The sequence below is a fragment of the Coenobita brevimanus genome, chromosome 108, assembly GCF_032717465.1.
Source record: "Coenobita brevimanus isolate Jiangsu-jjx chromosome 108, ASM3271746v2, whole genome shotgun sequence".
Classification (NCBI taxonomy): Eukaryota; Metazoa; Arthropoda; class Malacostraca; order Decapoda; family Coenobitidae; genus Coenobita; species Coenobita brevimanus.
In genome coordinates this window covers 1,566,808-1,587,184 of record NC_137061.1, presented here as the reverse complement: position 1 = coordinate 1,587,184, position 20,377 = coordinate 1,566,808, and the positions used below count along the sequence as shown (strand labels likewise).

The 20,377-nt window shown below is 42.8% G+C and overlaps 3 protein-coding genes and 1 pseudogene across 5 annotated transcripts in view; 1 reads left to right on the top strand and 3 right to left on the bottom strand.

The window, feature by feature from the left end:
- Positions 1 to 330: 330 nt before the first annotated feature.
- Positions 331 to 2,241, bottom strand: LOC145416902 (glutathione peroxidase-like). The gene is made up of 4 exons (XM_080285766.1): positions 2,074 to 2,241; positions 1,637 to 1,771; positions 965 to 1,108; positions 331 to 522 (listed from the first exon to the last, which is right to left on the bottom strand). Exons 1-4 carry the CDS (start codon positions 2,239 to 2,241, stop codon positions 331 to 333), a joined length of 639 nt encoding a protein of 212 aa, XP_080141892.1.
- A 2,222-nt stretch (positions 2,242 to 4,463) lies between these two features.
- Positions 4,464 to 7,336, bottom strand: LOC145416901 (glutathione peroxidase-like; annotated as a pseudogene). Its single transcript, XR_013900368.1, has 5 exons — positions 7,297 to 7,336; positions 6,704 to 6,908; positions 6,061 to 6,195; positions 5,555 to 5,698; positions 4,464 to 4,833 (listed from the first exon to the last, which is right to left on the bottom strand). The product of XR_013900368.1 is annotated as a glutathione peroxidase-like (transcript).
- A 1,159-nt stretch (positions 7,337 to 8,495) lies between these two features.
- Positions 8,496 to 12,907, bottom strand: LOC145416892 (phenazine biosynthesis-like domain-containing protein 1). Of its 2 annotated transcripts, XM_080285757.1 has the most exons (9): positions 12,855 to 12,907; positions 12,407 to 12,423; positions 11,934 to 12,035; positions 11,098 to 11,302; positions 10,699 to 10,877; positions 10,485 to 10,543; positions 10,123 to 10,289; positions 9,539 to 9,601; positions 8,496 to 8,798 (listed from the first exon to the last, which is right to left on the bottom strand). In XM_080285757.1, the coding sequence occupies exons 3-9, from the start codon at positions 12,015 to 12,017 to the stop codon at positions 8,686 to 8,688; spliced, it is 870 nt and encodes a 289-aa protein (XP_080141883.1). In that variant the 5' UTR covers positions 12,018 to 12,035; positions 12,407 to 12,423; positions 12,855 to 12,907; the 3' UTR covers positions 8,496 to 8,685. The 2 variants fall into 2 exon arrangements, with proteins under 2 accessions (XP_080141883.1, XP_080141882.1); XM_080285756.1 differs by lacking the exon at positions 12,855 to 12,907 and having other exon boundaries at positions 12,407 to 12,538.
- Positions 12,908 to 16,828: 3,921 nt separating this feature from the next.
- The window catches only part of sprt (PDZ domain-containing protein sprite), a 136,857-nt gene continuing 133,308 nt past the window's right edge, over positions 16,829 to 20,377 (top strand). The window contains exon 1 of the mRNA XM_080285742.1: positions 16,829 to 16,906. Within this exon, the coding sequence (XP_080141868.1) occupies positions 16,897 to 16,906 (10 nt within the window). The 5' untranslated portion in view covers positions 16,829 to 16,896. The remainder of the gene's footprint in view (positions 16,907 to 20,377) is intronic.

Genomic DNA, 20,377 nt, shown 5'->3' with positions numbered 1-20,377 from the left:
CGCTCCCTCACCACTTCCGGCGCCGCCCACCGATGGGTTTGCGACGGCGCCTTCACGGGGCGGCTGATACGGGGCGGGGCGGGGCGGGGCAGGTAAGACAGGTGGGGCGGGACACTCATTAGCACCTCCCAATCCAATGGCTATCTAATTCTTGCTGTCTACCTGTGATTTTATTCAACCTTAGACTCTTTGAAATGGAGGGGTTGGATAAACAGCTCCACCAACCCCTCCACTCCAAACCATCTCCCTTTGGCTGAGGAAAATCGTCTGGAGGTAGCAAGAATAGACGAAACACATCCTGGGAGGGAAGCTATATTAAGTTCCCTATAGCTATGCGTTAAGGAGCAGGTTGATGTCATCCATGAGAGGCTCGGTGGCAACAACAGTGGGATGGTAACGAGTGAAGGGCTTGCCGTTCTTATCAATCAGGAACTTTTCGAAATTCCAGTGAAGGTCGCCTACTCTGAGCGGCGAATAATTTAGTCCCGACGAGAAGGTGGTATCCGTGTACTCGCAGGCGTCCTAGGGGAGATGGAGAGGTGGTATGAGACACAGGGGGTGGTAGGAGATATAGGAAGTGATAGGAGACACAGGGGGTGATAGAAGACACAGGGGGTGATATGTGACACAGGGGGTGATAGGAGACACAGGGGGTGATAGGAGACACAGGGGGTGATATGTGACACAGGGGGCGATAGGAGACACAGGGGGTGATAGGAGACACAGGGGGTGATATGTGACACAGGGGGCGATAGGAGACACAGGGGGTGATAGGAGACACAGGGGGTGATAGGAGACACAGGGGGTGATAGCAGACAGAACATTACACAACAAAATAACATAACATAACATAACATAACATTCTTCCCTAACAAATAATCAGTATTCTGGCCATCTTTTTCATCTTCGCCAGTTAATTCGCCTCTAGAATGAAACTAGGGACCTCCTCCTCCTCCCCCCTCACCTTCAGGAACGTAAAGATGGGGTCCTCGTTGTCGCCATTCACCTCCGTCTTCTGGAACAACGTGAACATAGGTTCAAACCCACCCCCGGGACGAACATACTTGATCCCGTTGTAGATCTCGTTCGCTCCTACACCTGGTTCTTGCTGTGTGATGAGGATGATAAATAATAATAATAATAAAGATAATAATAGTAGTAGTAGTTGTAGTAGTAGTAGTAATAGTAATAATAATGATAATAATAATAATAATGATAATAATAATAATAATAATAATAAAAATAAAAATAATAATAATAATAATAATAATAATGTCAATTCAACCGTATATCACGTCCCCACGTTAGGCTAAGTTAGGTGTGACTATTACAGGTTAGATGAGGCCACAATTAGATTAAATTAAATGACATTAGATTAAGTTGCATTCTATTACATTAGGTTAGGCTGAGCCAGGTTTAGATTAGGCAAGGTTAGGTTGAAGTTAGGTTGGATTGGGCTAACTTAGGCTGGATTAAGTTAGGGTAGGTTAGGTTGGGATGGATCAGGTTAGGCTGGGTTAGTAAGATTAGTAGGTTAGGTTAGGTTAGATTGGGTTAGGATGGAAGAGATTAGTAAGGAAATGACTTGGATGGATTAGAATTAGAGCCAGATTATCCAAACGCTCCTCTCACGCACCAAATTGAACTGGTTGCAGGGGAAGCCAAGGATAACGAAGTCCTGATCCACGTAGAACTCCGCCAGTGCATTCAGTTGATTGTATGAGGGGATGGTAAGCCCTCAGTAGGTAGCCACGTTCGCCACCAACACAACCTGGGGGGTGAAGGGAGGACAGGAAATTATAGAGCTTTCTGTTATGGGGGTATGTGGAATTTTAGAGGCTTCTGATGGGAGGATATGGAATTATAGATCCCTTTGTTGTTCTCTACTTGTACAATAAATCCTTGTTGTATGCATTTTTTTTTTTACATATTTTTCGTTAAGTCAACAGTAAATTGCAAACAAGTACAAAAATATTAGATGTTGAACTTCTCTTCCAGTCATTGAGTAACTTACCAGAGAAATGTTAGAAGTAAAAAACGGGGACTTACAAGGAGTATTTCCCTGTAACTCACCTTTCCTCTGAACTCCTCAAAGTCTACCATCTGTGTGTCATTCAGTCTTCCTGCTGAGAACTGGTAGAAGTCTCCAGTCACCTCGCCACACTCTCGTCTGTCTATTACCGTGGTCGACCCCGAACTCAGCAGGGTCGCCCCCATCAGCAGAGGCAGCAGACGCGCCATGGCTGCTGTCTGCTGAGTCTGTTACTGCTGCTGAGGGGGCCAGGGGGAGCAGCTTTATACACATCAGGTGAGTGATAAAGGTCAAGAGTTGGTAGCCTGGGAACAGTCATATGTTGATTGGAAGTAAGGCGTTGTTAGGTAAATGGGGTCATGACCTTGAAGAAATGAGAAATATAATTACCGAGGAGTATAACTGTGATGACACCAGACTGAGAAGTATGGGGGAACACCAGGAATAGGAAATACACGTGATACTGAAATGGATCTAGATAGGGGGACACACCATCCACTCACTCAATGTAGTGTGTACCTTCAGCCGACTCTTTGTACTGAACGACAAGACAAATGGTTTCCTGTAACAGAGGAAACCATTTACAGTTTTAGATATAACCAACAAAAGAACGCCTGGACAAGACATATGAGAAAATCCTGTATTCCTGTCCCTTTTAAAGCATATCATAGTTACTCTTTTAGCTCAGTTGATACAGAATTATGCCTCTCGACTGAACATGAGTTATTAAGGCAGATAACTACGGATGTAAAATTAGAAGCGTAGATGTTCCGTGACCCGCTTCTCCCGCCTCGGTTGCGACAGGATTGAAGTGTATTGGGTTATCGATGCTTTTCCAGGTGGTTTTCTTCCCACACTTGCGTCATCGGTGTTTTGAAAGGTTTATCTCGATCGTACCACCACCACACAGCTCACCGTAAACCCTGGTGTGCTTAGAAGACTGGCTTGTGCTTTTATTTTAACACACATCACATCGTATACCTCTGTGTGCTGAAAAGGCTGGCTAGTGCTTTCATTCTAACCCACATCACACCGTACATCCCTGTTTGTTTAGAAGAATGCCTAGTTCTTACATCCTAACACATAACATCGTAATCTCGCGTGCTTAAAAGACTGCGTAGTAGGTACTTTCATTCTAGCACATTGCACCGGATGGTAGTCTTTTTCATTTAGGTGACTCCCTAGCTTTAAGTTGCTCTGATAGGCAAATAAGTACTGCTAAATATATCCGTATTCCTATCAACATTACACATTTCAAAATCTTTATTCTTTTTACCACCAGACGATTTTATTGGGCTTGGAAATTTCCCCCGTGGTGGAGTACGAAAAAGAAACACGATTTTAAGTTTTCTGTCATTCATTTATCTCTCTATTAAAAAGGAAGAAAATCAAGGACGTTTGCAAGAGTCTCGTGGGGATAAAAATAACATGTTTCATTTTTTTGTTACTGCATTTAATATTCATTTTTTACAACAAGTCGTCGATGTATAAATAAAAAAAAAAATAACGGTTCATTTTTTGTTACTGCATTCAATAATCTTTTTTTTTTTTTTTACAAGAAGTCCTCGATGTACGTAACTGATGTGGTAGAATATTATAACATTCATTCCTTTAAATTTAGTGTTGTAAATTGGAGGAACCGTCAAGAAGCTTTATAGTTATCAGCGAATATTCAAGTAGCAATATTACTGTCATCTCTTGTGAAATTAACATTAAAAAGATCATGGAAAGGACGACATATAACGACGGTTTGCTCTACAGTATATGATTTGTTATTATGTTAGGTATTTGGTTCTCCAGCAGACAGAATTTAAAAAAAAAAAAAAAAAAAGAGAGAGTTACTAGTAGTCAGAATATAAACAACAACCCATTTAATAAATTTTTACTTCATTAATAAAGTTTGCATCATGGTACTGTGTCTTGTCCTCCCGTCTGTGTAATCCCACCCATTCCCACTCCACCCCACCCACCCCCGCCCCGGCCTACCCTGCATCAGCTACAGGTGAGAGAGTTCGGCCAGAATGCACAATGGCGTCGCTCCCTCACCACTTCCGGCGCCGCCCACCGCAAGGTTTATGGCGGTACCTTCATGGGGCGGCTGATGCGGGGTGGGGCGGGGCGGGGCCGGGCGGGGAGGGGTGGGGGATAAAGAGGGCAGGAGAGACACAACACCATTTCCTTCAGTACATGGCCGTCTTATTATTATGATTATTATTATTATTATTATTTTCATTCCCGCTACTCTCAGACGAAACTGCTCACCTTAAGACTTTTCTGGAGAGGTTTGACTCAGTCTTCATTAACCCCTTTACTACGAGGGAGTTGTGAGCTGAATAAAATCGTCTGATGCTTGGACCAAAATAAAAAAGACATCGAGTTGAAGGATAGTAACATCTTCACCACAAGGATGCATTTTTCTCTGTAGTCTTCCTAGTACCAGATAACTTTGCTTTTCTTACTAGAGCTTCAAGGAGTGAAAGGGTTACTAGAAGCTCGATCTAACCCCACCAGTTCAAAAGCTCTCTTCGAAGCTGAACAGAAGCGCCTGAAAGCTGGACCGAAATGAAAAAGGCACAGCCGAGATGAACACGTTACTACATCCCCGTCACGTTAACCCCAAGCAACATGTTAATATCGTCCTTAAGCGTCCTCGTGCTGACGACGCTGGGGTGGTAACGCAACACAGGCTTCCCGCTCTTGTCAATCAGGAATTTCTCAAAGTTCCAGCTGATGTCCCCAACTCTGAGCGGCGAGTAGAATAGGTTCTTCGCAAACGTCTGATCCGTGTACTCGCAGGCACTCTGGTGGGGGGAAGTGACGAAAGGAGAGGGTCAGGTGATGAAGTATTATAAACAGATGAATAAGGAATACAATGACTTCCTTCAACAGCACGGCATAGTGTTTTGGTTTATTTTTGCCACCCCTAAAAGTATCTAATTTAGTTTCAGTTTAATAATTATGAAACCAACAGTTTTCTAAAAAGTTTTCTGGATTCTGAAGATCGGATCACTGTTCAATGTTTATGTCCTCAACTGTACCTTTTTTCCAATCTGCTCCATAAGCAACCGAGATCATTATAATTATGTTCTTAACTCAGGCTAACTATAACATGCCTCCACTTTTACCTTCTCCCATGCACTCACCTCCTTTGCATTCACCTTCCATGCACTCTTACCTCCCATTCATTTCCCATGCACTCACCCACGCACACTCACCTCCCATGCACTCTCCCATGCACTCTCCCCTCATGCACTTACCCATACACACTCACCTTCCATGCACTCACCTATGCACACTCATCTCCCATGCACTCTCCCATGCACTCACCCATGCACTCTCCCATACACTCACCTCGCATACTCTCCCATGCACTCTCCTCCCATGCACTCTCCCATGCACTCCCACCTCCCATGCACTCACTCATGCACACTCACCTCCCATGCACTCCTCTCTCATGCACTCTCTCATGTACTCACCTCCCATACACTCTCACCTCTCGATCACTCTCCCATGCACTCTCACCTTCAGGAACGTAAAGAGGGGGTGTTCGTCGTGTCCGTTCACGTCCGTCTTCTCAAACAGTGTGAACCTGGGCACAAACCCATCTCCGGGACGTACATACTCAATTCCATTGTAGATCTCTTCTGGGGTAGCGCCTGGCTCTTGCTGTGTGTGTGCAGGGGTGAAAGTTAGCAATAAATAAATAAATAGATAGATAAATAAATAAATATAGCAATAAATAAATATATAAATAAGTAAATAAATAAATAAATGAGATGTAGAAACGTTATAATACTATACATAAATATAACTAACTGAATAAATGAATGAATGAATGATAAACCGCTAAGGAAGAGGGATTACGAACTATCCAGCGCTACGTAAAGCACAACCATCAGGAACAGAAATGTACAGTAGTAGAATATTACAAAAGGGAAAGTACAAAAGCAGATCTGTGAAAAAAGGAAGGTGTAAAAAGTAGTAAGTCTGTCATTTAAAACTTGAAGCTCACCCAAACAGCCACTGACCTTGCCAAATTGGTTGCTAGGGAAAGCCACGATAGCGAACTCGTCTGGGCTGTAGGCGGCGGCTAGTGCATTCAGTTGGTAGTATGAGGGCACCGTGAGCACTCAGTAGGTGGCCACGTTAACCACCAAAACCACCTGGAGATATGAGATAGGTGGAGATGAGAGACTGGGGGAACTATGAGACAGGTGAAAATATGATATACAGGTGGAAATATAACACAGGTGGAAATATGAGACAGGTGGAAATATGAAGGACAGGTGGAAATATGACGTACAGGTTAGCAATAATCCAGTCCAGGTTAGAGTTAGCTTTGGACACACCTCTCACCTGTCCACACCTGCCCATAACTCCCTCACTCATCTCCATTACCTCTTTGGTCATCCCCATCTTCTTTCCTTCATATGATTTGTGTTTTTACCCCATTCTGTTTAGTGCAGTTTCATATATCATACCTTTTTCCTGTTCATTTGATGTTGTCTGTCTTTTAATTTCTGCATTTGTTTTTTATTTCAATTGCCAAACTTTTCATTACTTTTTCTTTAAGGCCTTCTTAGTGCCACATGGTCTATGGTGCCTGGCCTTACATGTTTATTATGTTTACCTCTATTACCTGTAATTAGAGAAGACGGGCCTGTGCCTTACCTTGCCCCGGTACTCCTCGAAGTCAATCTTCTCTGAGCCATTGAGTGTCTTGGCGGAAAACTGGTAGAGGTCCCCGTTCACCTCGCCACACTCCCGCCTTTCTATAACCGTGGCGGATCCTGAGCTCAGCAAGGTAGCCCCCATCAGCAGCGGCAGCAGACGGGCCATGGCTGCTGTCTGCCTGCTGAATCCCTTACTGCTGATGCTGTGGGAGAAGGAGAGGGATTAAATTTATACCTATCGATTTGAGAAAGTGAGGAATATGCTAAAAAAAAAATGATGACAGATCCATTTGTGATGCGAGGACATATATCAGTGTTTAAAAAAATGTTCTAGGTAAAACACACACACACACACACACACACACACACACACACACACACACACACACACACACACACACACACACACACACACACACACACACACAGAACCGACAAGCTAGGATTGCAAAGTTGACCAGAGGAATGTCTGAAGTAAATCTACAATAAATTCTCTAAAAACAGGAACACAAATAAATAAGTAAATAAATAGATAAATAGATAGATAGATACAGATAGATAGATAGATAAAAGACGTCTATATAAACTTACAAGGTGATTTCTACAGTAAGAGGGAGGGAGATGACTAGTGCAGAGACCCACAGCAGACTTCCTTATGGCTTTACCTGCATGAAATTCCTCTTTTATATCCACCTGTCCTATGGCAACTCTCTTTTGTCTTCCTCAGTGACGTTATGCTCTTGTGCTTTTATCCTTCCTGGCTTTCTGGACCAGGTATTCGCAAAGTTACGATCGTTTTTACTCGTATTTTTGCTCGTAACTTAAGATTTCTTTTTGTAGGATAAGAGAAGGTGAGTGTTTCATCTTCCCATATCATTCATTCTTCCTAGAAAAAAAAAATCCTTCGTTTATAGAGGGAAACTGTAAGTATCTTTTACTTTTCCCATATCTTTCGTTCATCCTGTGAGAAAAAATCGTTCTTTTTAAGAGGGAAATTGAATCTTTGAATCTTTGGCTTGTATTTCGTGGTACATTAATTCCGTAACGCCTCTTCCTTAGCGATTTACTCAGCATAGAGCCCCTTAGCATTCTTTTCCAGTCACCCTAGCATCAATATTTTTCATCAGCACCACAGAAGAGGATATGAGGTGCAATGTATAGAATAAATCGCTTGTAAGGGAATGTTGCGAAATATCCAGAGTTGAAGTAAGCTAAATTAAGATGCCAGAGTTCATCAGACCGTGAGAAGGTTAATTACTGCTCTTCTCTTATTCCAGGAGATAATTTTGCCTTTGAAGTAACTCTATTGACTGCAGCCTTGGAGCCCTCTGGCCTTTTGGCTATTATGCTGACTGCTCATGTTTTTTTTTGTTTTTTAGCTGCGATATATTCTCTCTCTCTCTCTCTCTCTCTCTCTCTCTCTCTCGGTCGTATCGGTGCCACCAGGTGAAGGCGCACCTGACAATCATCAAAGTCATCGTGGTGAGTGGGTTGATTACAGGTGAGCCCTCCACTTCCGGCCCCGTGCCAGGAAATTCACGCGCTGACAGACAGGGATCACGGAGCGTCAAACACCACCATACAAGGCCACAAACCCTCTCATGATCTGCCCAACTCTAGGGGTTCAATCCAGCCCAGGCCAGACGATTTTAGTCAGCAGAGGAGGTCATAGGAGCCAGGTAGAGACAAACATAAGGCAATTCCTGAAAGTTAAATATATCTCATAATTTATCAACCAGTCTAAGTCTCGCTGATGTGCAAAGGAAAAAAGTATACTAGGTTATATGGGTATTATTTTTTTTTTTATTCATGTGGTTTTCGAAAATATGGGCCCATCTATACAATGCACCTGAATGTTGAATATGGCAACATACTGAATGAGTTATGTGTCAGGACTTTAGTGTGTGTAGTTTATATGTAACATCAATATTTTCCCTTCTCTCTCTCTCTCTCTCTCTCTCTCTCTCTCTCTCAGGTAGACTAGATGCTCAGATGCCCTTCAAGAACGGTAACAGAAGGTCCAATTAAATCAATCCTGCCATCATCTCGAATCCTCACCTTCACATCGCCTCCTCTCCGCCCACACTGACGAACTGGGAAGGAAGAGGCGTTCAGTAAATCAGTAAAGATGGCTAAATAAATGGATAAATGTAGATAAATGAATGGATAAAGATGGATATATTGATGTACTTAGAGAGAAATATGTATGGCAAAGAGGGATAACGATGCAGTACATTGGTATAAGATAAGTTGTAGGGACGTGAATGGAGTGGAAAGAAAAGATGAATTAGGAGTTGAAAGAAGTGAATGAAGAGGTAGGAGAATCTAAATGAAGAGTAGTGGGAGAAAGTGAATGGTGAGTTGTAGGAAAAAATGAATGAAAAGTAGAAGGAAAAAGTGAATGAAGAGGATTAGGGAAAAGTGAATGAAGAGGGGTAGAGAAAAGTGAATGAAGAGGATTAGGGAAAAGTGAATGAAGAGGATTAGGGAAAAGTGAATGAAGAGGATTAGGGAAAAGTGAATGAAGAGGAGTAGAGAAAAGTGAATGAAGAGGATTAGGGAAAAGTGAATGAAGAGGAGTAGAGAAGAGTGAATGAAGAGGATTAGGGATAAGTGAATGAAGAGGATTAGGGAAAAGTGAATGAAGAGGGGTAGGGAAGTGTGAATGAACGGTTAGGAAAAGATAAATGAAGAGTAGAAGGTTAGAGTGAATGACACGTAGTAGGAAAATGAATGACCAACACTGCATTCTGATTTTGATGGGTAGTCTGACGTAAACTAAAATTTCTGCCTTTATTTTATTTATCTATTTTTTTATTTTATTATTACTCACAGTAGAGGTCCTCCCTGGCCAACTTCTCTGCCCAGTACGGTCCCAGAACAGTGTGAGCCGACCCTGAAAATCACACCTTTTTAGTATGAGAACACCTGTCTCTTAGTTAATTACATTCTTGCCACCTCCAGAGGATTTTATTCAGCTCAAGAGGGATTTTTCTCGCTAAAGGGGTTTAATAAATCCTTCGTTAATCCCTGTAGTATGACAGGTAGATAGACACACACACACACACACACACACACACACACACACAGGTACATACTCAAGCATACACACATGACACAGACATGAGTAGACGCACACAGAAAGACACACACAGACACATTCACACATACACAGACACAGGCACAGACACAGACGCGGACAAATATACAGACACACACACACGGTCATAGATATACACACAGACACAGACATAAACACACACACACACACACACACACACACACAGGCCGACAGACACAGACACAGACAGATATACAAACACATACACACACAGTCATAGATACACACACACACACACACACACACACACACACACACACACACACACACACACAGGTAAATAGGAAGCTGTTCACCTGTCACTGGGTCCTCATTAACGCCATACCAGGGGGCGAAGAACCTTGAGAACACGTGGTAGGGGTCGCCGTCCCCCACCACACTCACTATCACCCCCTTCACCTTTGACCCATCGTGTGACCTCTCCATGGCACCGAAATCTGGCTTGAGGGATTCCAGGTCGCTTCTGTGACGTAAGAATTGGCAGGGAAGAAGTATTATTATTTTTAAAATTATTATTATTATTATTATTATTATTTATCATCATCTTTCATTTCCATTATTATCTACCATCGTCATAGTCATCATCTTCATCTTCGTCATTTTTATTATTATTATTATTATTATTATTATTATTATATAGATTAATACAATGATTTACCTGGTGTGTGAGTCGTCCAGGTGGATGAGCAGGTATTTCAGTGTGTGTGAGATGAGTACCTGTGGAAGCATTAATACAGGTAGTGTTAATATTATTCCTCAACACCAAATCAATGAATAAAATAAAACATATATATAGTTTGCAACACAGCCCTGTCTCATCAAGAAATAATTCACGTACAGTTTTAAATACAGGAGGGTTTGTAATCACGGACCTGGTGTACTTTAAGGCCGCTGGTCGCCCACTTCACGACCTGGGACAACTCCTTCTGCTCCGCCTCCGTCAGCGGTGTCGGGATGTTGCTGGGAAAGATCATCACCCCATCGTCCCCGTCCCGTCCCACTTCCAGGATTCCACTCAGGGTCTGGAACTGGATTTTGTCCCCTCGATGACCTGGGGATTAATTGGACTGGATTATTACGCTATTACCTGGGGATTGGACTGGATTATTACCGCGATTACTTGGGGATTAATTGGATTGATTGTTTGCACGGTCCCTTATGACTTCCTACCCACGAGATGTTGATATGAAAATGACATGTCCTGGAGAATATTAATGTATCGTCAGTAAATCGCTAAAGAAAAGGTGTTACGGGCCCTTGTGACTACCGACCCAGGTGGTGGAAGATGACGTGTGCCGTTGCGAGGGTATCGTGGCCACAGAGGGGGATCTCCTGCTTGGGCGTGAACCACCTGAGGGAGTAGAGGGAGCAGGTGTGCCAGGTGTCGTTCCCGTCGCCTTCAAGCGGACGCACGAAGCCAGTTTCCGATAAGTTCATTTCCGTAGCGACCTTTTGCATCACCGCGTCGTCCAGGGGCTGCGGGAGGGGTTGTGGTTGTAGACTATGGTTGTGGTTGTGGTTGTGGTTGTGGTTGTAAAGTGAGGCTGTGTTTGTGGACTGTGGTTGTGTGTGCGGTTGTAGATTGTGGTTGTGTGTGTGGTAGTAGATTGTGGTTGTGTGTGTGGTAGTAGATTGTGGTTGTGTGTGTGGTTGTAGGTTGTAGTTGTGGTTGTAGTTTTATTTAAGTTGATTGGTAGCTGTGTAAGTCAAAAGTATACACAAATACTCTTATGTACAAATGAAATTCAAAAGAGTCTATGAATATGACTTAAATATGCATCATTGAGAAGAGTTTGACAGCTGTGTTAGTAAAGAATTATCACTCTATCTATCTGTCTTCCTGTCCGTCCGTATCTATCTGTCTGTCTACCTATCTATCTATCTGTTTGTCTGCCTGTCTTACACAAAATAAGCTTAAGAGAATATATAAATGCGATCCTGGACTGATTTGATGCCTGTGTAACCTGGGGCTGTATTCATGAACTTTCTTAAGCTTAAATTTTTTCTTTAGTCTTTTACCTGTGACCTGTGTGACCTAGGCTGACCTGACCTGTGACTTTCGTGACCTAGGCTGACCTGACCTGTGACCTTCGTGACCTGGACTGACCTGGGTGAGGGGAACGACAGCTCCTGGGTTGCCTTGGAAACGCGTAGAGGTGAAGGCGTCAACAATATATATCTTTAGTTTCATCTTGGCTTCCCTCTTTTTCTGCAAAATAAATATTGACTGTATTTTCAGAGAGAGAGAGAGAGAGAGAGAGAGAGAGAGGGAGAGAGAGAGAGAGAGAGAGAGAGAGTAGTAGTAGTAGTAGTTATCTTTAAAAACACACTCGTAAATGCGATATGAACTACATTGATTCTCTTTATCTTATCATACTGGTTGATAAAAAGCCTTCTAAACACTCAAACACCTTTTCCTAAGCGATTTATTTTGCTTAATACACCTTACCATCCTCCCCCTGTGTTACATAAATCCATCTCATATCACCAGTACTCGAAATAAATAACGTACAATAGGATGTTAACCACCCAGATACGGAAATAAATCGCTAAGGAAGAGGTGTTAGGAGAAAGCCTTACCTGACGGGAATTCGGGTCTTGGAGGAGAAGAAAAAAATTTAAGAATAAAAGATAAATGATGTTGATTTGTCTTGATGATAATTCAGCGTTGTTTTCCATAGTGATGATGATGATGATGATGATGATGAAGAGGAGAGATGATGATGAGGTGGTATGATGATGAGATAGGATGGGAGGAATCATGATGATGTTGATAATGATGTTGGATGAAGTGGTGATGATGTTGATGATTATGATGATAATGATGATGATGATGAGATGGGATGAAGAGGAGTGATATTGATGATGATGATGATGATGGGGTAGGATGATGATGATGATGAAGGTTGATTGATGATGATGATGAAGATGATGATGATGATGATGATGATGATAATTCGATGACGAGTAGGAGAATGTGTATTAACTGTTCTCATTTACACAGTAGTTCACTATTCACATAAATCACTTCACTACAGTGACGTTATATACCTCCTGCCTTCTCCTGCTGCACAGTTTTATCAGAGAGAGAGAGAGAGAGAGAGAGAGAGAGAGAGGGAGAGGGAGAGACCTACGATCAGACGCGGTGGAGGTGGTGGAGCAGAACTGACTCACACTTGTTGCTCACTCCTCTCTCTCTCTCTCTCTCTCTCTCTCTCACACACACACACACACACATACCCTCGACGCACTCTCATGATCTCTGTCTCTCTGTCTCCCTCTGTCTGTCTCTCTCATACCCCCACCCATGCCCATAATCTCTCTCTCTCTCTCTCTCTCTCTCTCTCTCTCTCTCTCTCTCTCTCTCTCTCTCTCCTCCACACAACAAGCAGCCAAGGTCATGATATTTTGGTTCTCACTGTCTCAGCATGACAACACAACCCCCCTCCTCTCTCTCCCCCCCCCTCTCTCTCTCTCTCTCTCTCTCTCTCTCTCTCTGCTTTTCTCAATTTCTGCTTACTTTACCATTAATTTTCTTTGTCTGCTGAGTTTAATTTTCTCACTTTCTTACTCTAATATTCTCACTCTCTCTCTCGTTGCTTACTTAAATTTTTCTCACTCTCCCTTCATGGTTACTTCAATTTTCCCACAAACCTTCCTTGCTTACTCTACCATTTTCTCACTTTCTCCTCCTTGCTTTAATACTCTCACTTCTGATGATGATGATGATGATGAAGATGACGATGATGATGATGAAGATGATGATGATGAGAGTTTTTCCATCTTTCCCCTGTTTTTCACGTGTCCTCCTCTGAAAGTCTGAGTCGATAGTCCATAGTCGCTTGGAAAACTTAAATTAAAACAAAACTAAAACATTCTTTCTTAGTGTTCAATCTACGTTTGCCCTTCTCTCTGAAAATAAGAAAATGTACCTGCTTCGTCTTAAAGAAAACTGAAGAGGTAGGCGCTGAAGGGGAAGCTACTAGAAGGGAACGTCTCTGGTATACAGGGTGTTGCATGTGTTGCTCCCTCAAGTGTCGTGTGTTGCGGGGGTGACTCAGACTGCAACTGGGAGGGGTGTATGTGTTTTAGTTGCCGTAGGACATCACCAATCCCTCTCACATCACATCACATACACAACCTTCACACTGCTACAAGATTACCTCAACACACTTCAGGCATGAGTCGAGGAGAACAGGTTAAAATCACTCCTGTTTAATCCACTACCAAACCCACCACAGCAATGAACAAACACCTACACCTGCACACAGCAATGAACAAACACCTGCACACTCATTTCACGTGCAGGACAGTACAACACCTCTATCAGAACACTGTACTGCCATCCCCACCTCCTGACATACACCCATTAGAGGTATCCTTAAATAGTGCAGTTCGAGTACACCTGGCCAGGCTTTGATCAGGATAGTACCCAGCCCTTCTCACCTATCAACTAAGATTCGGATTGGCTGGAATCACACACACACACACACACACACACACACACACACACACACACACACACACACACACACACACCGGATGATGGATATTTCGCTCGCAGTCACAGGGTGGGTGATGTCAGGTGAGTCGAGTCAGGTGAGGGAAACTCGTGGCCGCCAAAGGGTTAGCCGCGACCACACCGAGGACTGGCCCTAAGCGGTGTTACTGGCTGGTGTTACTGCTACTGACTGGTGTTACTGCTACAGCATGGTGTTACGCAGTAGGGTGGGAGAAGGGCTGTCTGTCTGTCGTTGTAGGTGTCTGTCTGTCTGTCTGTCTGTTTTTCTGTCTCTCTGTAGGTGTCTGTCAGTCTGTCTTTTCTGTCACTCTACATGTCAGTGGACTTCATGACCATTCCCCCCCCCTCCACATCATGACCCCTTCTCCCCTCCACATCATGACCCCCCCCCTCCACATCATGACCCCTCCCTCCTAGGGTCACAGGCAGCGAGTCACCGTGATCTTGACCCCTGACCCCTGACGTTGAAATGCTTAAGTATTCGCCCCCTAACACACCATACCATTTCCTCACGTTATTAGCAAGCAGTGTTGAAATGCTGTACCTCCCAGCGTGTGTGTGGCTGGGGGGGGCGGGATGGAGGGAGGAGGAAGGGAGAAAAGGGTGAAAGAAGAGGAGAGGGAAGGGGGTGGGTGGGGAAAGAGAGGGGAAGGGGTGGGGAAAGAGGGGGTGACGGGATAAAGAGGAACGATGGGGTGAAATTTTCTAAGTCCATTCTCACTTGCTCCTATGTTCGTTTTTTCCCCCCTGTGTGTGTGTGTGTGTGTGTGTGTGTGTGTGTGTGTGTGTGTGTGTGTGTGCGTGCTCCTTAACCTTTTATATATGGACACTCTTAAGAAGTTGCATAAAACCGTCTGCAATCACCAAAAAAGAAAAAAAGAAAAAAAGAATAGCTCCCGGAATGAAGGGGGTTAGCTTTCTCTTGAGGATGCCTTATCTTTTATTTCCATCCAGCTAAATCTAAGCTATTTTATTCAGCTAAGTCACAGAAGCTGGGGAAAAAGCTAACTCTACTGTCGCCCTCAACTCTTTCATGGTCGGGGTAACTCTGGTCTTCTCACGCTACCCTCAGACGATTTTCTTCAGCTGAGAGTGAGACAAAGGAGCTGGGGGGGTTACTAGTCTTCATCAACCCCCTCATGCTCACTCCAACTCTATTATATTTTATCAACTAGACTATTTTATTAAGGTGAGTTTTTCCCTTTTTTTTTCTTCAGTACGTGGAATAAATCGCTCAAAAATAAACTTTCCGAATCCGAAATCGGAAAAAATGTGATTGCGATAAACTCCTGCTGTAAGAATATTAAGTAAATCAATAAAGTTTTTCCCGAATTTAAATGATACAATAAAGGTAATGTATTTCAGCTTTGAATATTTAATCTAGAGTTTGTTTAGATCAACATAAACCAGGAGGGAAAAAAAGACAAGCAAGACAAAAAAATCAAATCGTGGCTCACTTGCCCTTAAGGCCGTGCACCAAAGGCCACAGGTCAAAATCTCGGCCTTATGCCCTACAGTACGTTATTTTCCTTTTTTGCAACTACCACAGAAAAATATATGGTACTGAAGGCTATATCTAACATTTTGAGATAACAAATATATATTCCAAGGTGCGTAACATTGTCTTGAGAAAGCTAAAGCAAAAAATATATGCGTAATCTGATTAAATGTTTGTTTATTCTCGGCCAGTCAGAGTGGCGCTCTAGCACGGGATGCCTCTGTGACTCCGCCCCTTATTGTGACGTCACAGAGCATCTGGGAACACATTTAAAGAGATCCTAGCCACCTCACAGGATAAACAATTCTTAACAGTAAATTACTATCACAGACGCTCTCCTTATCGTGTTTAATATTCAGTGTAGTTTAATTGTGAAGTGTATAGTAGCTGTGCAAATGATAACTGATACTTAAACGTGCAATATTAGTCACTGTTTTTGCGTAGGAGTGTTTTTAAATTTTTGCAAACATCCCAACAGCCAATGAGCTGCCGCGTACACTATGACGTAGTATATAGTTATCAGACAGCACTGGTGGAGTTAATTATCCCAATTTATTTTATGCTTTTTAACCTGTCTATGATGATACAATTTTTATGGAATATGTATCGTAAGATGTGCATTTTTATGGTACGTTCATAAAGTAACGTATATTCATGCAAAGCCAGTTAGGATGGGTTAGCGAATGGAAGAGGATGGAACCATATCGCCGTTCGTGACTTTTGGCATCGCTCTGAGCACACGGGGTAGGAGATGAAATTAAAGCGCTCAGTCAGTGTGTGCCATGGCGACGGGGAGGGTGGTCATGTGTTTCTAAGCGTCTCCAGTGATCAGTGAACTAACCGATATGACCGCCTGAGGATTATACGCTATATAGTGCTGAGTGTGGAGTGTTTTATAGAAGCCATTTAACGTAGCTGACATGCAGTGGTGCGCCTAACTCAAGGATGTTTGGTTATTGAAGGATGCTTGCATAGTTACGCTGTGTTGTGGTGCTCAAGGGATCGTTTGTTTTGGTCAGCCTGGACGCCACCACGCTCAAGCGGATCATCATGCTGGACGGTAAGCAGGAGTTACTGGTTGATTTTATATTGTCTTATTGCTGAGTTAATACGTGTCCTGGAAATGGCTAACTGCTCTGTCAACGCGTGTTATTTCTAGGTGCAGAGTTAGGTTTTAAAGCACGTGCTGTGAAACTAGCGTACTGCGTTATCGTATTTATATTTACCCAGGCGATATTGCGTTTTTTTCACACGGCTCAATAATCTTTATACGAACATAATAAACTTGTATTTATTGTGATGATCTAGCAGTTTAGGCGCGAGTTTACCATTTTTAGGCGCGAAATAGCGGAACTGTATTATCTCTTAACCTTTTCTGTATTTTAGGTTAACATTTGACAGAATTGTGAAATTAGTGTACGATTATAGCCTAGTACATTCACGATACTTGTACTGTAGATGCGATACTGATACAAGTTGCTAAATAGGTGAGCCTTTGTTAATTTGTAGCGAATGTACCCTACTAGATCATCAACAGTGGTAATTTTTGTACAAATATGTAATGCATATAAGTTATTTAGACAGATTAGTTATCATTTATTTACAGTGAAAATATCCTACTATTTCTTCGTAACAGCCAATATTTGTACATGTGAGGGATTTCAGTCCAAGTAACATGTGCAGTACAAAAGTTGTAATTTGTAATGCATTTATATCTTTAAAAACATCAGAACACGTGAGAGATGATGTGATTTCTTGCCTCCATCTCCTGTTTGTGGTTCTTACGTGTGTGTGTGTGTGTGTGTTTTACTTAACGTTGATGATGGTGTTAGTGATGATAATATTGCTTTATTATTATGGTTAACTCATTCGCATGTGTTGTATGTTATTTAGAGCTTGTTATACGTCACAAATCATCATCATCAGTACCAACGCCACCGCCATCATCACCACTACCACCACCACCATCATCACCACTACCACCACCACCATCATCACCACTACCACCAACACCATCATCACCACTACCACCAACACCATCATCACCACTACCACCAACACCATCATCACCACTACCACCACCATCATCATCATCACTACCACCACCAGCATCACTATCACCACTACCATCTTCGTATCATCATCATTATCACCACCATCATCGTCATCACCACAATCCACCACCACCATCATCCCTACTACTTCCCTCTAAAATCTGGTAGGTAGGATCCAGAAACATAATAAGATCATTTTAAGATTACTGCAAGCATATCACAATTGGCATATCACGTCTCCTAAAATGGCTTTTTTTTTGTGGTAAATAATTGAGCTGACTCGTTTAATCGCTGTTTATTTTTTTAGAGGACTTTAATCATACCCAATACGCAGGTGGTCTTTCTCATATGGTGTTGTTGTGTACTGGAGAGAGACGTCTTCACGTGGTGGCACTGAATTTACGGTGGGGACTCTTTCCAGGATTGTCATTATTTGGATATTTTGTGTTATCTGCCATATTCTCTGCCACTTTGTTCCACTTTATTACTTAGTGTCATTTCTATTCCTCCCCCCTGTTCTCCATCCTCACATCTGTTCTTCCTCATACCTACCTCTCTTCTTGCCCCTCCCTCCTCCTACCTCTCTCCTCTTGCCCCTTCTTCCTCCTGCCTCTCTCTTCTTGCCCCTTCTTCCTTCTATCTCTCTATTCTTGCCCTTTCTTCCTCCTACCTTTCTCCACTTGCCCTTTCTTCGTCCTCTCTCTTCTCTTGCCCTTTCTCCTACCTCTCTCTTCTCTTGCCCTTCTTCATCCTCTCTCTTCTCTTGCCGCTTCTTCCCACCTCTCCACTTTCCCTTTCTTTCTCCTACCTCTCTCTCCCCTTGCCCCTTCTTCCTACTACCTCTCTCCCATTGCCCCTTCTTCCTCCTCGCACCCTATGCCTCTTAGTCAGTCTTCTAAGGTGTCTGGCTGAAGGTACAGAGATAGATAAATGAACAGATAGATGGTTTCGCGTCCGCATCAACAAACAAGGCTAGGTGTTGTGGGCAGGAGGGATAGATGCAGGCTAGGGACGTGAATGCCCGACGGTTTTTTTGTCACTGGTGCCCTTCACAAGATGCGGCGTCATGCAACAAATAGATCTACGTATTACGGTGCCTGGTGGTGAATAACTGTTGACATTCACGGTGTTAACTCCTTCACAACGCTGACGTGGTTGTTACTCTCTTGCTGTCTTCGTATGATTTTCAGTCGGTGTGTGTGTGTGTGTGTGTGTGTGTGTGTGTGGTCTTTACTCTCCTTCTGTCATCGTATGATTTTGTTCAAGTTAGGAGAGGCTTTGGAAATGGAGGGTGTTACATATTTCGTCGGTGTGTGTGTGTGTGTGTGTGTGTGTGTGTGTGTGTGTGTGTGTGTGATTTTGTTCAAGGTAGGAGAGGCTTTGGAAATAAAGGGTGTTACGTATTTCGTCGGTGTGTGTGTGTGTGTGTGTGTGTGTGTGTGTGTGTGTGTGTGTGTTTGCAAGGGCCTTCATTTGGCTTGAGACTTGAGAAACAATTCCCCGTGAATAGCTGACAGCGTGCGTGTGTGTGTGTGTGTGTGTGTGTGTGTGTGTGTGTGTGTGTTTGCAAGGGCCTTCATTTGGCTTGAGACTTGAGAAACAATTCCCCGTGAATAGCTGACAGCGTGCGTGTGTGTGTGTGTGTGTGTGTGTGTGTGTGTGTGTGTGTGTGTGTGTGTGTGTTTGCAAGGGCCTTCATTTGGCTTGAGACTTGAGAAACAATTCCCCGTGAATAGCTGACAGCGCATGTGTGTGTGTGTGTGTGTGTGTGTGTTTGCAAGGGCCTTCATTTGGCTTGAGGGTGAGAAAAAATAATTCCCCGTGAGCAGTTTGACGCATGAAAAAAAAAAAAAAATGTTTCTGACAATTCCCCCATGTTCCTCGTATCCTACAGAATCCTGCAATTGTAGACCTAAATAGAGGCGAAGGATTGAAGGATTTTACCGTTCCTCTAATCCAGGAAGGCCAGTTATAAATCAAATCCTTCCCTTTTGGCCACAGAATTGAATATCGTACTTGTGGTGATTGATTACGTCTTTGCCTGAAAATATTGCCACTCGTTAGCAATTGTAAATGTTAATCTTGATCAGTTTTATTTTTTCTTGCCCAAATTTACTGAAACTTTTTTGCGATACTGGTTTATTGTTTCAAGATGTGGGAAAAAGGGAGTTTTTCTTTTCGTCTCTCTCTCTCTCTCTCTCTCTCTCTCTCTCTCTCTCTCTCTCTCTCTCTCTCTCTCTCTCTCTCTATCTCTCGAGAAGATACAATGGGTGAAACGGAAAATCGAATAAGGTACATGTTTTTTTTCTACTATTACTACTACTACAATTGCTTCTACTACTACTACTACTGCTGCAACTACTACTACTACTACTACTACTACTACTACTACTACTGCTACTACTACTACTATTATTATTATTATTATTATTATTATTATTATTATAGTGGTTAGTGGAAAAAGAAGAAGTTTGGTC

What these genes read in the sequence shown, in the direction of transcription:
- LOC145416892 (XM_080285756.1), bottom strand. Translation starts at nt 12,505, where the DNA reads ATGGAAAACAACGCTGAATTATCATCAAGACAAATCAACATCATTTAT. An exon ending in GCGGCCTTAAAGTACACCAG is followed by an intron (nt 10,544 to 10,698) that starts GTCCGTGATTAC and finishes ATGCTTCCACAG; the next exon opens with GTACTCATCTCACACACACT. An exon ending in TAATGAGGACCCAGTGACAG is followed by an intron (nt 9,602 to 10,122) that starts GTGAACAGCTTC and finishes TGTGATTTTCAG; the next exon opens with GGTCGGCTCACACTGTTCTG.